At 38.6% G+C, this 17,398-nt stretch overlaps 1 protein-coding gene across 1 annotated transcript in view; it reads left to right on the forward strand.

Moving 5' to 3' along the window:
* PPEF1 (protein phosphatase with EF-hand domain 1) overlaps window positions 1–17,398 on the forward strand; it is a 75,601-nt gene that overhangs the window by 18,981 nt on the left and 39,222 nt on the right. The window contains exon 5 of the mRNA XM_055338313.1: window positions 2,971–3,017. Coding sequence (XP_055194288.1) covers window positions 2,971–3,017 — 47 coding nt within the window. The remainder of the gene's footprint in view (window positions 1–2,970; window positions 3,018–17,398) is intronic.

The following is a 17,398-nucleotide window of genomic DNA, read 5'->3' on the forward strand; positions in this document are numbered from 1 at the left end:
GGTACACATTGAAATTCAACACAGTTGGTGCTCAGCAGGCTTGCAACTGTCTGAGAATGGGGTGCGTGGAAGGAACAGCAATTCCCTTAACTTCTAATTAGGCCTTTAGGTTACAAAACAGTGATTGTTATTTTCCAAATCAATTTTTAGCCTGTGTTTATTTTCCTCTGGCAGGTAGAAGTGGATTTGACTATCTAGTAAAACCATTTCCATTCCTAGCATGTGATAGTGGTGATAGGGACTTGATGCAGCAGGACACACTACATGTTCAGACTCAGGCTTTTGAAGCATCTTCAATGGTTCAGTTCCAACCTGATCAGGCCAACACACCTCTCTGCCTGACAGATGATGCATCTCAGCAGTGGGAGCCTTTTATTTAAGGCCTCCCTGGCTCTTACTTTTCACAGAGATTAAGACTTGGGGTCATGAAGCTCGGGAAGCCATGCCAACAACCCATGGCGTCCATGGAGGCAGGGCTCCATATGCTGTCTGAATGTGTATAATAAGCCAAACAGAGAGTGAGATCTGCTCCCACATGTTTCCAGTTGCCATTGTAGACTTATCTTTGGGTAAAAGAATCTGGAAGACGTGAATTAGAGGGCAGAGGTGTCCTGGCATCACACAGTGTAAGAGCTAAATGATTCTTACTGGGACTAGTCTGTCACTTGTTGTTGTGGATGAAATTGAGGCCCAGAGAGGAAAATGTATTGCCTGCTTGCTTGCTTGCTTGCTTTCTTTCCTTTTCTTTTCTTTCTCTCTTTCTTTTTCTTTTCTTTTCTCTTCTTCCTTTCTTTTTTCTTTTCTTTTCTTTTCTTTTCTTTTCTTTTCTTTTCTTTTCTTTTCTTTTCTTTTCTTTTCTTTTCTTTTCTTTTCTTTTCTTTCTTTCTTGATTTTATTTTTGAGTATTCTCTACACCCAGTGTGGGACTCAAACTTACAACCCCAAGATCAAGAGTCACATGTTTTACTGAATGAGCCAACCAGGCACCCCTCCTTCCCTACATTTCTATGTGATAACTCTTCCCCACCACAACCAGGCTCACTCACCTCGGCTTGTTAGTGGCGGGGTCAGAATAAAAAATCAGGTCCCCTGCATCCGAAGTTAGGGCCAGCCCCATATCTGCTATCCCAACTCCCATCATGCATCTCTCTGATTGATGTTGCATTTTCCATCATGAGATAAAGTCTAGGGAATGGATTGATCAGACAGTTCATTCACTTCAAGATCTCCACATCTTGGACATTTATTTCCAGACATTTTTCCATGTAGCACCATTGCTAGAGGGAAAAGCCAAGGCCAGTAATTTCCCTATTTTTGGTGGTTATAGCCCCATTAAACTTAAATAAATTAGGTCATCATTTAAAATTCAAAATTTGGGCTCTATCTTCAAAAACATCTGTTTAAGACAGTACTAGGAGGGGGAGAGAAAGTATCATGAAATTTTACCATTATTTTAATTTCAATTTCCAGATGCATTTTTTTACCTGAACATCTCAACATGCTACATAGTTCTCAATACACATACAGAAGGTGTTTTAGTCTATAGTTACATTATAAAAAATAACCAATTCTGTACTCATGTTTTTGTTTGCAGTAGAAATATCTCTCTGTGGCTTATCTTTCCATGATACATCAGGTTTTATCTGTTACTGTCCAATAGAAGTTAAAAATATTTATATAGCCTTAATCCCTAATATACTGAAACCAATTCATTTTTTAGCATGCCAGCTGCAACAATTTTGTCTACTCAAATCTTTGAAAGACAAGTCACCCTAAAGAAAATTAGTAAAATAGAATAATTTAAAATATATATTTAATTTAAGTAAGAAGTCTTTCCACTTTTATTTCCTTGGATTTGGAGTACGATCATATGAAAGCAGTGAGATTTAAGTATATAATAGCATTAATATGCTCTTAATATTATGGTCATTTTGTAAATAAGTGCTGGTGATACAGGACTTTTATTTTATTGTTCTCATTATAATTGCAGTCTTCTGTTCCATATATTTGGTTGATTTTGGTTGTGGAATTTTAAGCAAACCAAGGAAAGGTATTCCTATATTGCATTCTTTTGGTAATCAAGTTGGATGCAAAGAATAAAATTTTATGATCAGAGCCTATGAAAGATAGATATTTTACCTAGAAATAGTTATCCAAATAGGGCTTTTGACTAATATATTCACTGTTAATTTTTAGTTAATGGCTTTATATATTCATATGGTTTCCCTTAGTTGAGTTTTATAAAGTCATGCTTTGATTTTTACTTTCTATAACTGTCTCATTAAAAGAATGTCAACTCACAATTTTTCAATTTTAGATGCTATTGCTGGAGCATATTCTCTAACACAGGACTTTACATACATGGCTTTAAAAAGCTGTACATTTAGCAATTAAATGTATTTATTGAGTACCTATTATGCACCAGGTACTATGAGAGGCACTGGGTATTTAATGCCAACTGACAGATACTCTTGCTGATCTCCTACAGATTATAGTGTGAACAATACAGAATAATCACTAAGAGCTTGAGTTTTGAGTGAGATAAAGTTGCGTTTGAATTCCAGCTCTGATACTTGGTAGGTGGGTAATTTTGCATCAGTTAACTACTCTGATCCTCCTTTCTATCTAAGAATGATGAGAATAATACCCAACTCATGGGGCAGGTGTAAGGATAGAACAGGATTATTCATGTAAACCTTTAATGCAGTGCTTGGTGTGGGGTAAGCCCAGCGCTGCGCAATGGTAGGAGTGAATAGGTGATTGTAAGATCAGACACTGCCCCCCATAGGAAAGGGGACAGAGAACTATGAAAACAAATTGTCTAATTAATACCATCAGGGTAAAACCCCAATGCCCTGAGAATGCTTGGACTATATTGGCAGTACGGCAGTATTTCAGTTTAAAAATTCTGTCACAAATGGGCATTTTTCTTGTTTCCTACTGAATAGTGATTTTTCATTTGCACTCCAGGTGATTTGCATGGGAAACTGGATGATCTTTTTTTGATCTTCTATAAGGTAAATAATTATTTTGCTAAATAGTGGCATTTTTGTTGGGGGGAGGTCCATACTAAGGCAGACAATACATTGGTGTTATTAGGGATATGGACAAATACAGATGTATGTAACAGTTTTTTTCTAAGAAGCTGAAATATTTGTAGAGGGATAGATATCTTTTTGGCTCTGTAATACATATTTCACCAAAAAATCTTTCAAAAATTTAATTTGGGTCTTTGTTCAATATTACTGTTACCTATAGCCTATATATCCATTGGGATTTGCACCTGATTGTATTTATGCTCTTTATCACATTGTAAATGTCTAGATAGCACAGGATGAGGAGGAGAACAATCTGTTTTGTTTTTATTTTGTTCAGAAGTGAGCATGTCACATACCAGTCTCTTCAAAGCAAACTAATTATGTGTGAAGGGAGTGCCCCACTTAGTAAATTCTGAACTGCTCTCTTTACCTTGATTCGCCATTGCTGAGCTTAGTTGCTCTTCCAACGCTGTGACTCCTTTTCATTTGTTGGGTTTTGGTTGTGGGGGCCCACACAGAGGGCAGAGACCAACTTGGCTGGCATGGAGTTTCCCTGCATCTCTACGATGGGATTCATTTCCCTGTCTGAGTCAGTGTTACCACCTGAATATTTGCTTCTGGGACAACTGTATATATAGAAAACTGATCCCAAGGTGACTTCTGCCATTATCCCTTGATCGCTGTTTCTGATCCCTGTGTCAGTCCTCACAGCTAGCATGTTGAATAACTGGGCATGGCATAGGTGTCTCAGATGGTTGAAAGAAAATATATTCTGATTATTATGATGGCCAATCATGTCTATTCTTTGGAGACTGTGAGAGCTTAAGTAAGCCACATAACTTCTATGAAACTCAGTGGGTTTTTTAAATTTTATTTATTTATTTATTTATTTATTTATTTATCTATCTATCTATCTATTTATTTATTTATTTTATGAAACTGAGTTGGGTTTTTTTTTTTTTTTGGTTGTAATATTCTTGAGCTACCATCCCACAAAAGGTTGTCTTGTGGATAAAATAACAAATATCCCCAAGCATTTTTTAAACTAATAAATCATAACAGAAATGCAATGTTTTAATTTTATTCATTTGTAGTGGAAGCCAAGAAGGAAATGGAGTGGGCCAAACCAGGAGTGGATGAATGGAGCCAGCACTTAGGAGATTTGGTTGAGACTGCATGAGGTCTAAAGAAGGATCTAGAACTTGATAGCCCGGGAGCAGGAACAGGGCAAGTGGGAGACTGCCCAGGAAGTTAGGTTGATGCCAGGAAGCCCAGCCAAAGTTTTCCTGGTAGGGAGGCAATGGTGATAGTAAAAGAGCAATTGCCGAGATCCACCAGAGTCTGAGCTGGGCAGGGAAGGAAGAGGAGTCGGGATGAGCCAGTCAACTAGGAAAAATGGCCAGACTGCCGATTGGCATGCTTTCTGAGAGAGGGAGCAGACTTATTGGGTCGGGCCTCAGGAAGTAGCAATGGTGGGAAGTTATGCGAGGAACAGTACTAGGGGACGCGTGAGTCCAAGGCGGGGTCCGGAACGTGGGTGACTGAAGCGAGTGAGAGAGAATATTAGAAATGAGGGGGTCTAGGACATGGAAAGCCAGTGTGTTAAGTGAGTTGGCCTCAGGACCATGAGGTGAGGAGCAGGGAGAGGAAGGCTAGTCAGAGGTCTGGCTAAGAAGGAGGAGGCCCTTTGACCTGAGGTTAGCAAGATGTAAGTCTTTTAGTGGGTGTGAGGAGTGGCTGTGAACCCTCCCCAGCTCCTGACCCTGAGGGATCGAAACAAATCCTGTCCTTCCAGAGGGCTGCAGGAGTCAGGAATCCAGCAGCATTCTTAGGGAAGGCCCAGATTTCCAGAGAGAAGTCTTCCTGACTTCTGTTCAAGACAGAAAAGAGTTTCTTGACCATGAAAGGGGGATTCTACTGGCCAAATTGAAAAGCTGTGGGAGTGTGGGTAGATGGACTGGTGAGAGGACACTAAGGAGTTACATGGCTTGGGGAATGAGATTTGTTTAACTCATTTCATGGTGCCATAGAAAATGTTCAGAAGTTCAATCCTGCTATTGTTGACAGTTACAATTGGAGGGAGGAAGAGGGGGCAGGAGGATGTGGGGAACAACCACAAGAGAAAATCCAGGGATTATGTTTTTAGAGGTTTGGGAAGATATATCAAAGGGCAAAGAGTAGAGTAAGTTAGATGGGAAAAATGACTTGGGAGGCATTCAGAAATGCCAATTTCTTGAGAGGTAGTTGAAGACATTAAGATGTGATCAGGGAAAGGACTCAGGGAGTAGACAGAGGGGAAGAAAGAATTGCAACATGTTTCTTTAATTCTATCAGCAGAGCAGTATGGAACATATAAAACTGGAAAGTGCTAACGTAAAGGCTGAACAGGAGGAGGTGGGTGGTAAGAAGTGCCATAAAAAGAACCAAAGGTGAAAATATAGCATTCACATGAAAGCAAGAAGTATTTTGAGAGTTAACCAACGACAGCGTTCCAGAAGTGGAGACTGAGAACCCAGCAGTGGGAGAGTAGGGCACTCTTATTTGGGAGGGATTTGGGTAGAGGGAGGTGAGAGGGATGTTTGGAAAACATGAATTCAAGTTTTAACAGACGTGAGCGAGAAGCAGCTAAAATGCATCTTGGAGGTGGGATAAAACCTGTGCACCAGCATCTGAAAATGGCCTGGTTTGAAAGGGGAAACTGAGGAAGGAGCCACTGATGATGGCAAGGTTCCACTCTAAAGAGGCTGAAAAGGTGCTGTCGTTCGTGGTGTCTGAGAGGGGAGAAGGACGTGATGGGCCTGTGATGATGGTGAGTCACTCGGCTCAGGGGCAGCGGGGGCAGCGAGTGTCCAGAGTTGCAGGCCCAGAAGGGACAGGGGGACATACAAGAAAGCTGCTTCACATGATGATCTCACTTGCCAAAGTCAACATTTTGCCTTTTTCTGTCTCATTTTTTTATCTGAAGTTTAAATGAGGAATGATGATAAGATCACAAGGGTACAGGGCAGCCTGAAACGGCACACAAACTGTTCAGGAAAACAATATTTCTATGTGAATACAAAGGACAGTGACACCCTGCTGTCGGGGGGCGAGCTCCCACGTACTTATTTATCTTTACTCGGCACTCCTTTGTGGTCCCAAACCCACAAGTAAGGGAAAAAAAGGGTCTCCCAGTTCTGTAAACAGCTGTCATAAATCCAGTGAACTTTCCTCAGAGGGTGGGCCCCAGGCCCTTATTAAAAGACCAGTGAATGTTGTTATGTCAGTAAAATCCTATCTGACACATTCTCGCTGCAAGTCGGCCTGCCTGGCTCCCCACCCCACAGTAGATGAGGGAATAGGAGAGGAAGGCAGGAGTGAGAAACAAGGATGAGGATGAAAAGTAAAGCTGTTACCCACAGAAGAGATCTAGACCTATAAGCATGAGATAGGAAACGTGTACAGGGAAGAGAGTTCTCTATTTCTCAGAAGTACCTGAGAGGATGCTTAGATTGACAAGCCTATGTCGTCAAGAAAGTGTCAAGTGCTATGGTATGCACCCTGTTAAGAGGTAGGGAGAACAAATGGCCCATTTTCAAAACCCTGAGTTAAAATGGTTAAAGTAATTTAAAAACACATTTTAGCTTTTAAAGGGGTAAGCTTCAGTGATCTGGAAAATTCATCTTAGCAATGCTTACAGTATGAGTGAGTATCATTATTGGCTCTTAGGTATAGGAGGACAAAAGAACATGAGAATTAAAAAAAAAAAAAAAGGAAGATTAGTTGAGAGAAGCATCATGGGCCAGGAAAGTAGATGAGGAGGAAAGAGAGCACATCTTAGGAACAAGGCAGGAGAAGGGGAGCACTGGATTTCTCTCTGTAGCCCCAGATACAATGGTGGCTGCTCACAGATGCCAGTAGGTGTTAACTCTGACCGAAGCCATCTCTCTCTTGTTTCAGGAAATGGTAGGGTTGCTGTGATGGCAGAGGATGCTCACTGCAAACCTCGGTGCATCAACAGTGTGCATTTGATTCCCGATTATTTGTAAAATGCCCTGTGTGCAGCACTTTCCTCTGGTTCACCTGCGGGAGTGCACAGGCTGAGGCCCCTCAGTGTGAGCCACGGGCTCTCTAGCTTCTATTTAGAAGCAGCTAGTGACTGTGCTTTAGCTTGGTCTGTTTCATTTCTTATTATTTATTTAATTCAGTAAAATTATCAATTCATGTTTGTTTTCTTTTTTATTTAATTTCTCAAAGTGTATTTTATTCACATTCTGATTGAACTTGGATTGCTGGGAACAGTTTGGCAAAGTACTCCTGTTGGAGATCTTTGGAGCTGTAAATCACTAAAGTTTATATTATGCTCTGATTCCTCTCACTCAACCCAAAAGAGAAACCAGGAAGCCCCCAGGCTTTGAATTAAGGCAAAATTGTGTGTTTTTTAAGATTTTATTTATTTATTCATGAGAGACAGAGAGAGGCAGAGGGAGAAGCAGGCTCCCTGCAAGGAGCCTGATGGGGGACTCAATCCAGGACCCTGGGATCAGATCAGACCCTCAATCACTGAGCCACCCAGGCTCCCCAAGGCAAAATTGTTATTCGTCTCTGAACGGGTGCTATGCTAGGCAATTTCTCCCTTGTCAGGACTGGGGTTGGTTCAAGGGGGACCAAAGGCAGAGCCTGAAGAGGGAGAGAGTTCCAGTGTAGGGTCTCTGAGATGCCTTGCCATATTACTTTTTTCATCGAAGCAGTTGGTTTGGTTCAAGACTTGGACTGTTATAACTGATCATTTACAAAAGCGAGTCTGTCCACTAATTTGTTCATTTAATAGACTTTCATCTGGTTCTTGCAGTGTTCAAGGCACATATGAAAACTGAGAAGATACAAAGATGAATATGAAGTTTATTCATTTCACGTGTATTTATTAAACACCCATTATGAATGAGGTACTCTACTATGGGTTGCTAATACAGTATGACTCAGGTGCAGTTTTTAGCCTGAGAGACATCACAGTTTAGTGGGGAAGGTCAACTAATAAAAAGACAAGACAGGTCACGGTGGGACATATTAATGACAGGGATAAGCACAAGGCTCCAAGGTAGCACGTTAAAGGGGCACCTAACCTCATGGGAGACTTCCTGGAGAAGGTGAAATTTAAGACAACCTGTTCAAAGAATTTCAGTAATTTATTAAGTACCTAAATCATGAAAGAAAGTTTTGGAGGATTTGAGATTTTATTTTCACACATCGTTGTGGTGCACTGTAATAAATAATGGGATTTATGCCCTTGATTGCTTTTGATTATTTGTGTTGAGATTTTGGTTCCTTTCATATCTGGTTGTCCTTAAAAATTGTATCATTTAGCACCTTAAGACTAAGCTAGATGTTTTCAGCTATGATTCTATTTGCCTTTGAAATGAATGCTTTCCTCCGGTGTCACATTGTTAACCATGGCAGACCTTTGCTAAAAGGGGATCTCAACATTATATGGCTTCAAATACCATCAAGTGAAGCAATTTACATAGCATTAGTGAGGTTATATTTTTAGATTTTATTTTCTGAAAAGGTTAATTTTCATCAGCCACTTTTGCTTAATTAGAGTGACCAATGTGAAATACTTCATTCAGAGCTTTAATTAGCCTTGCTGAAATTCAAGATGCTTTTTCCCCATTGCATGGAAAGCATGAAACTTTGGATCAAGTATTGGCAAACTAGTTTGTTAAATTGATGCTGTGAGCAGAGACCTCCTGAAGCTGAAAGAGGTGCTCATGGACAGAGAGAAGCTAATTAACTCTTCACCCTATGAGTGTCACACTAATGCTGTCCTTTGGAAGCCATGCCACCTGGTCTTCCTTTTCTTTCTCTTTTCCCTAATGTTCTCCACCCCCTATGCCCATGACTTTCCATTTGGGAATATCATTAAATATTTTCTTTTTTCTCTATCATTGATACATTTCACGCTGCCACAGTAGTCAATTCTTCTTCTTTGGAGATTAAGGCTGTATGTTGCAATCAGAGGAACAGATCCCTCAAATAGGGTTTGCAAAAGAAATAAATATTAGAATAATATGGAGCTGTGGTCCAGAGGTTATTGTTTGATGTGCCTTGGGAAAATGTGCAAAAAAAATGGCATAATGTCTAGATGTTTATCGTAAAAGTTCGTCAATGGGAAATAGGTGAGAATATAGGGAAACATCTTGTTTTTGTCTCTATTCAAGTTAATTAATTGTGGCCTGCTATTTTTTCCCCTTTCAGATCATCTGAATGCTGTTCAGAGTTGTAGTTACCCTGGGTTTTCTATATTTGTCAACTTCATTTCCATGTCATAGACAGTTTGTTGTATATCAGCTGCAAAATAAGCCAGAGAGTTTGGTTTGCTGGAACTGAGTGAAGGATGGGTTATAACAGAAGTTTTTGCTTCTTTGAAGGAAACCCAATCAAATCTCAGTAGCCAGAAGCCTATGTACCCTAGAGACTTTATGTACAAGGACACTTAGCTCCTCATCTTCTTATCTATATTCTAGTTTTCTTATTATTCTAAGACAAAAATGTATTTGAAGTCATATTGTATCAAGTAATATGACTAATCCTGAACCAATAGGGCAGATCTGATATATTCAAATAAGTCTTGCCTGCTTTGAAGTGGCTGTTCTGAAAGGCTTAACTGTGAGCAGGAGTTCAGTTATACATTTAAGACTCCTTTTAGAGTCACTTTCAGAGACCGTGACATATTATTCTATTGAATGGGCTTCATTATCACAAATCTTAGTCTTTTGACAACATGTGTCATTTTTTGAAAAGGTTAAAACTGACTGAGTAATAAGTGTGCCTAGGTGACCATTACTATTTTGGCTTAAAATTAGGTTTGATTGAAGGAATTCATTATTCTTTGCCAGTGGTAGAGGTGAAATACCTATAAAGTTTGGTTTACTGGAGGTGAGAAGTTCTAATACAAGAAGATTTGTCATCACAGTGGAAAACCTGTTTACTATCCAAATATAATACATATAATTTTAAAATACTGAATGCATCTTATATTTTTGATATTAAGGTTATGCTAGTTTCATGAAGTGAATTGAAAAGATTTTCATCTTTTTCTGTGGTTTGGAATAATTAAAGGCCTTGATTCTCAAACTTGACATTATAAATACCCAAGGAATTGTGGGGAAAAAATACTGATATGTGAGTCCTACTCCCAGAGACTCTGATGGATACCTAGGAACTTTTAAAAGCCCCTCACATGGGACGCCTGGGTGGCTCAGTGGTTGAGTGCCTCCTTTTGGCCCAGGGCGTGATCCTGGAGACCCACATTGGGCTCCCTGCATGGAGCCTGCTTCTGTCTCTGCCTCTCTCTCTCTGTCTCTCATTAATAAAGAAATAAAATCTTTAAAAATAAAAAAGCCCCTCACATGATTCTGATATGCAGCCAAGGATGAGAATCATTGGTTTAAATAATATTAAAACTATTTGCTCCTGAAAATTGAGATAGAGTTCTGCTAGAAAGCCACAGGGAGATGTACTGTTCAAGGTTTCTACTTCTTTTGAATCAGTTCTGATAGTTTCTTATTTTTAGGGAAACCCTCCATTTCCCTATACAGTAAAAGTACATTGCCATAGATGCCGATATTATATTGTTTTACATATATATAATTATTTTATCTACTTCTCTGTGTCTTTATGTATTTTTCCACTCTTTAATCTTACAGATTTTAAATTTTTTAGAAAGATTTTATTTGAGAGAAAGCATGCACACACATGAGAGAGAGAGAGAGAGAGAGAGAGAGCGCGCACAGAGGGAGAAGATGCCATTGAGCCAGGTAGTCGGAGGCGACGATATGAAGAAAGACTCGGAGTCTCACTGAATTTTAACCTGAGGGACAGGGGGACCGAGACTCCGACTCACACTCAGACTTGGACCCCAAGGCTTTGTCTCCTTCAGGTTTTATTAAGAGAGCTAGCAGATTAGCTATAGGAATGATTAACTTTGGGAAGCGGAGAAAAACATGTTTACTTCAAAGGGTAAAAGAATAGTCTATTAACTCGAGGGGGAGTGGAGGAGCTGTATCTGGAGAACACTGTAGTCAGGAGTCAATCAGTCAGGACCTCATGTATTCCCCAGTGTGCTTAGTACTAGCAGATTCAGTTCTCAGATAAGCTCTGCAGCTGGTTGCACACAAGAAGGACAAGCAGACTCCCTGCTGAGCTAAGAGCCTGTGCGCGGCTGGATCCCAGGACTTTGAGATCATGACCTGAGCCAAAGGCAGACATTTAACTGACTGAGCCACCCAGGCACCCCAAATCTTTTTTTTATATTTTAAAAAAGATTTTATTTTATTATTTTATTTTTTTTAAGATTTTATTTATTCATGAGAGACACACACAGAGAGAGAGGCAGAGACACAGGCAGAGACACAAGCAGAGGGAGAAGTAGGCTCCATGTGGGGAGCCCGATGTGGGACTTAATCCCAGGTCTCCAGGATCACGCCCTGGGCTGAAGGCAGCGCCAAACCGCTGAGCCACCCAGGCTGCCCCCCAAAAGATTTTATTTTTAAGTAATCTCTACACTCAACGTGGGGCTCAAACTCACAACCGCGATATCAAAAGTCACATGGTCTACTGGTGAGCCAGTCAGGCACCCCTAATCTTACATATTTTTTAATTCTCTCTTTTATCACTTATCCTCAATCAGTCTCATGATGAGTTTATCAGTTTTATTGGTTCTTTCAAAGAATCATCTTTCAGATTTGTACATTTTTTTGGTTTGCTTTCTATTTCATTAATTTCAGTCTTTATCTTGATTTGATTGACTTTATTGTTCTTTTTCTACTTTCCTGAGATGAAGTCTTTCATGTGCATCTTGTCTAATAATAAAAGCATTTAAAGCTACACATCTTTTTTTTTTTTAAGATTTATTTATTTACTTGAGAGAGCAAGAGAGAACAAGTGGGAGGAGGGGCAGGGGAAGAGAATCTCTAGTTGAACAGACTCCCCCCATTCAGCGGGATCTTGATGTAGCTCAATCTCATGACTCATAAGATCACATCCTGAGCTGAAACCAAGAGTTGGACACTCCACTGACTGAGCCACCTAGGTGCTTCCCTATACATCTTTTCTAATTTTAGTTTTAATTGAGCCTTCTATCAAACTTGTAATTTTGCTTTTAATTTTCTCTTTGATTTAATGCTTATTAAGATGATAATTTCTAATTTCCAAGGATCTTAATTAAAGAAGCTAGAATTCTTTGAATCATATTTTTATTATTTATTTCAAACTTTATTGGATTATGATATGAGAATTTCATATCCTATGAAATGTCCATTATTTTGAATTTCTTCAGGATTTCTTTGAAATCAAGTACATGACTGATTCTCATAAAGTCTCCTTGGACATATGAAAAATTAATTGTACTCTCTATTTGTAGGATGTAAAGTTCTTTCTATATCTACCTATTAAATTAAGTTCGTTGATTAATATTCAGTATTTCCACATATTTAGTTTCTGATACATCTGTCTAAATATGTATATTATATATTTCTGTGTAACAAGTTACCCCAATACTTAGTGGTTTATTTATTTTATTTTATCTTTTTAAATTTTTATTTATTTATTTTTTTAACTTAGTGGTTTAAAACTAGAAACATTTAGTATCTCCCAGTTTCTGTGGGTCAGAAATTTGAGTGCAGCTTAGCTGAATGGTTTTGGCTTAGGGTCTCTCCTGAAGTGGCAGTCAAACTATTGACCAGAGCTGCAGTCATCTGAAAGGTTGACTGGGGCTCAAGGACCCATTTCCAAGATTGCTAACTCACCTGGCTGCAGGCTCAGCATTTCGGTTCCTCACTGGTTATTGGCAGAACAGCCACATGGGCCTCTCTATAGGGTACTTGGGTAGTCTCATGACATAGCAGCTGGCTTTCCCCAGAGCGAGGGATGCAGAAGAGAGAGCAGGCAGGAAGCTGCAGTGTCTCTTATGACTTAGTCTCCAAAGTTGCACATTATCACTCCTGCTTTTTTCTTTTTTTAATTCATTAGAAACAAATCACTAAATCCAACCCACATCTGAGAAGAGGCAAATTAGGCTTCACCTTTAAAGGGAGTGTCAAGAATTTGTAGTCATTATTTTGAACCAATAATTTAATCTGAATTTTGCATTTGTGTTGGTATTTTTAAAGTTTCTTCTTGCATCTATAGTAGTTAAATATATGAAGCAAAAAATTGTACTTTTGTTTATTGATTACAAGTTCATGAATTATATCTTCTTCATAAGTGTGTTTTATTATGTATGGTTGCTTTGTGATCATGTTTAGCACTTTTAATCTTAAATTCCACTGTCTAGTATCAATATTTACATTTTTGTTTTCTCTTTGTTGTATTTACCTTGTTTTCAACCTCTCTTTACCTATTTTTTAATGTGTATTTCTCACAAACTATGTATAACTGAGTTTTGTATTTTCATGTAGTCTAGTGATCTTGTTATTTTAATGGGAGAATTTACCCAATCACATATAGTATAACAACAGATATTTTTGAAAATTTTTCTTCTATTTTACTTTGCTTACTATTTACTTCACTTTGTTTCATCTTCTCCCTCTTCTTTTTGCTGTTTTGGTGAAGTTTTCCTTATTGTTTTCTTTGGTGTTTTTACTGTGCTTTTCCATTCATTGGTGGTTCTCTTCCCATTCCTGACCTTTCTGATAAGTAATGTATGTGTATATTTCTCAAACAGCTATAACTTTATTCTTCCACCATTATCCTCTCTCTCCTGCAGTAAGATAAATGTATTTATTTTCACACTTTCCATATATGTCCCCCATTGAGATGAAATTTGTGGAGAATTTGCTTTTCTCCCCTAACCTCCCCTATAAATTCTAGTTACTCCACATGCCATATTTTTAGTTCTTGACCATTATTAGGTTTTTCTTCATAGTATGTCTCTTCTATTTCTAGAAGCCTTGCTTAGTACTTAAATACAAGTTCCACATAATCACTATTGATTTTTTAAAAGATTTTATTTATTTATTCATGAAAGACACAGAGAGAGGCAGAAACATAGACAGAGGGAGAGGCAGGCTCCCCCTGGGGAGCCTGATGCCGGACTCCATCAATCCCAGGACCCTGGGATCATGACCTGAGCCAAAGGCAGATGCTCAACCAGTGAGCCACCCAGGTGCCCCATCACTATTGATTTATATTTAAGTTTAATTATATATTGGAAGGTTCATTGTTCATTGTTCACATCTGTATTCTATATTCTTTCCTCTTGGGTCTTTCCCTAGCTGTTATTTCGTTAGAATATTTTCTTGAGTGTTTTCCTCTATGGGACATGAAGGTGCTACATTCTCTGAATGCACACTCCTTGAATGCAGGGACTTCGTGTTATTTATTTCTGTCTTCCTAGCACTTAAAACTGTGTCTAGCATATAACAAGCATTCAATACGTGTTCATTGCTTTTGTGGTGTTAGATCACTACATACTCACATATGTCTTTCTTTCACCCTGATGATCATCTATGTTGTTGCTGGTATTGGATCCTTTACATATCTGCAAATATTATCTATCACCCTAAGAAGTTAATGATGTTTTGGCCAATATAGAATTCTTGGCTCATCGGCCTTTTCTCTCTTTAATTTGTAGATTTATTAAACTATCTTCTACCTCCCACTACTGCATCTTAGAATTCTAATGCCAGGATGATTCTTTTCCCTTTGTAACTTGCTCTTTCTGTCTAGCAGTTTCTAAGACTTAGGTAATAGGGGTATTTTTCCACCTATCAATTGTGCATAGGATTCGGGAACTCTTTCAAACTTCAGGCTGAAGTCTCTTTTTAATCATAGAAATCTCCCTCTTATTTATGTAATTATTACCTCTTCTCCATCTGTTCCTTTTTCCTGATTCTGGAATGATTATTGGCATATTAGCTTTCTTGGCTCTGAACTCTAATTTCTTACTCATTCCTTATGATTTCCATCATTTTGCTTTATAATCTGTGTGAGAGATTTTTCATCTGTTTGCTCTTCCAGGTCAATAATGTATTTTCCAATCACTTTTTAAATTAGCTCTAATCTATTGCTATTTTAAATTTGAATAACACACTAAATGCCAAGAATTATTAACTTTTTGTTCTTTATCTTATGGTCCTCTCATTTTTTAAATAAAATTGTCCTCCAATAATTCTACCTCATTAGGGGATAGAACTTTAGCAGATCTGATTGGTCTGCCTCTCTCTGTTTACTAGATCCCCTTGAATACTAGGTTATTTTCATTTTCTATTCTCTGCTTAAGCTAGATTAAGCCTCTCTATAAAGGCACAACAGTTGCTACTCCTACATCAAGAGTATGAGAGGAAGTCTCTATGTTCCTAGGTATCTCTAGATGCAAATGTTAGTTTTCTATTAGCTTCAGAAATACAGAAGTAGTTCCCTACACTTCTAGTAAGATCCAGCTCCCTCTCCCCCAAACCAGGACCACACTCATGCTTTGAGTCAGGGTCTCCCCTTAATCAAGGGGTGAACAGGTCTCCTCAGGCCTACTTCTTCCATGTTCTGACCCCAGAGCTCTGTACTGCTGCTCCTCTAGCCCCCTTCAGGCCTGGAATCCCAAGAAAGTCTATAGCCTCTAACATCCCTCAGATTCCTCTGGTTTACTCATCCCAGCCGTCTGAAGGCTGAGGGAAGGAAGAGTATCAGAGATGTGGAACCCTTCTTTATTTCTTTAAGTTTTGATAAGCAATAGCCTATATTTTGCAACTGGCTCACACTATTTAAGTCCAATGTGATAAAGTTACATGAATTAATGTCTAAGAAAATATAAAATAATGGGATCTTAAAATTAGAAAAAACATGGAGGTCATAATAAAATGAATTTTCTAATTTATATGGTGCTTCATGGTGTTCATGCAATTTTATACATACAGTCTCATTCGAGTTCCAAAATAGCCCTGTATGTTAAGTATGGAAGTTATTATCTCATGAACTACAGCTCATAAAGATTAAGTAATTTACCCAAGGACACATGGGTAATAGTGGAGCTGGACTAGCAAATAAGTCTTATATCTGGCCCACAACACTGTACTACTGCTTGCTTGCTTGCTTGCTTGCTTGTTTGTTTGTTTCCAGTTGTCTTCGGAAAATGTTACATTGCATGATGATTTGTGGAATCTCTGGGTTATATGTTGCAACCTGTATTATATATTTTTTTCAACTATTTCTACTATGTTGATATGAATAATTTAAAATATATATAATTACTAGAATGGTGAATATAAGATAATAAGATTTTCTTTTGTAGTTTGAAATCTAAAAAAGAATTTGAAAATAGTTTGAAAACGATTAATGTAACTTATTTCTTGAAGGTAACTTTTTTGAAAGGGGACATACATTTGGATATATGAGTGTTTAAATTTTTCTCTTTGTAATGTATTTTTTAAACATTTGAATTTATTTTACTATGCAATAAAAATGTACTTGACCATTCCCTACCAGGCATGATATTATATGCCTGGTGGGTCTGGCATGTTTGTTTTGTCTTAGAGTTTAGTAGTACACAAGTAAATGAATCAATAGCTGTTATAAAGACCAAACCTTTGTCCTGATCCCAATTCTTTTTTCCTACTATACTATATTTAAAAGTATTATCTCATACTCAGGAGTGATAATCAAAATATTTAACAACTTATATGGCCTAGTTAGTGAGCAGTCACAATATCTGCCAGCTACCAACACCTGGTACAATTGTATCAGAGGGTACTGGTACTATATTAGCCCTGCTCACAGTCCCATGGTACCTTACACTTTGCTGGTTATTTTCATATTCATTCACTTGTTTGATCCAGGGATGGGGGTGGATATAGTGTCATCCCTTTTTTTGTAAATTGAGGGATTCACCACCGAAAGAAGTTAAATGTTGGGCCTCTTAGAATGAAAGACTTTTGGCGCTGGGTTCAGTGTTCTTGCTTGGGTGGACATTTCCTTCCTTTCGAGGGAGAAGGAAGAGATAAGGTTAGCTATTTTTTTTTTAAGATTTTATTTATTCATGAGAGAGAGAGAGAGGCAGAGACACAGGCAGAGAGAGAAGCAGGCTCCATTCAGGGAGCTTGACATGGGACTGGATCCCAGGTCTCCAGGTTCATGCCCTGGGCTGAAGGCGGCACTAAACTGCTGAGCCACCTGGGCTGCCCAAGTTAGCTATTTTTGATAGGACAAAAATCAGCTCCTTTCAGAGAAAACTCATAGTAGGTAATGAGTAGAATGAGCAATCACCATCCCCCCCCCCCCCAATCTTCCTATCCAAGCTAATGTTTCACTTCCAAGGTCCCTTGCAGGAAATGCCTGCCCTGACAGAGTAAAACCAGCTCAAGTTAGTGAGCAGATTTTTCTCAGTGGAG

The sequence above is a fragment of the Nyctereutes procyonoides genome, unplaced genomic scaffold (genome assembly GCF_905146905.1).
Source record: "Nyctereutes procyonoides isolate TBG_1078 unplaced genomic scaffold, NYPRO_anot_genome, whole genome shotgun sequence".
Taxonomy (NCBI): domain Eukaryota; kingdom Metazoa; phylum Chordata; class Mammalia; order Carnivora; family Canidae; genus Nyctereutes; species Nyctereutes procyonoides.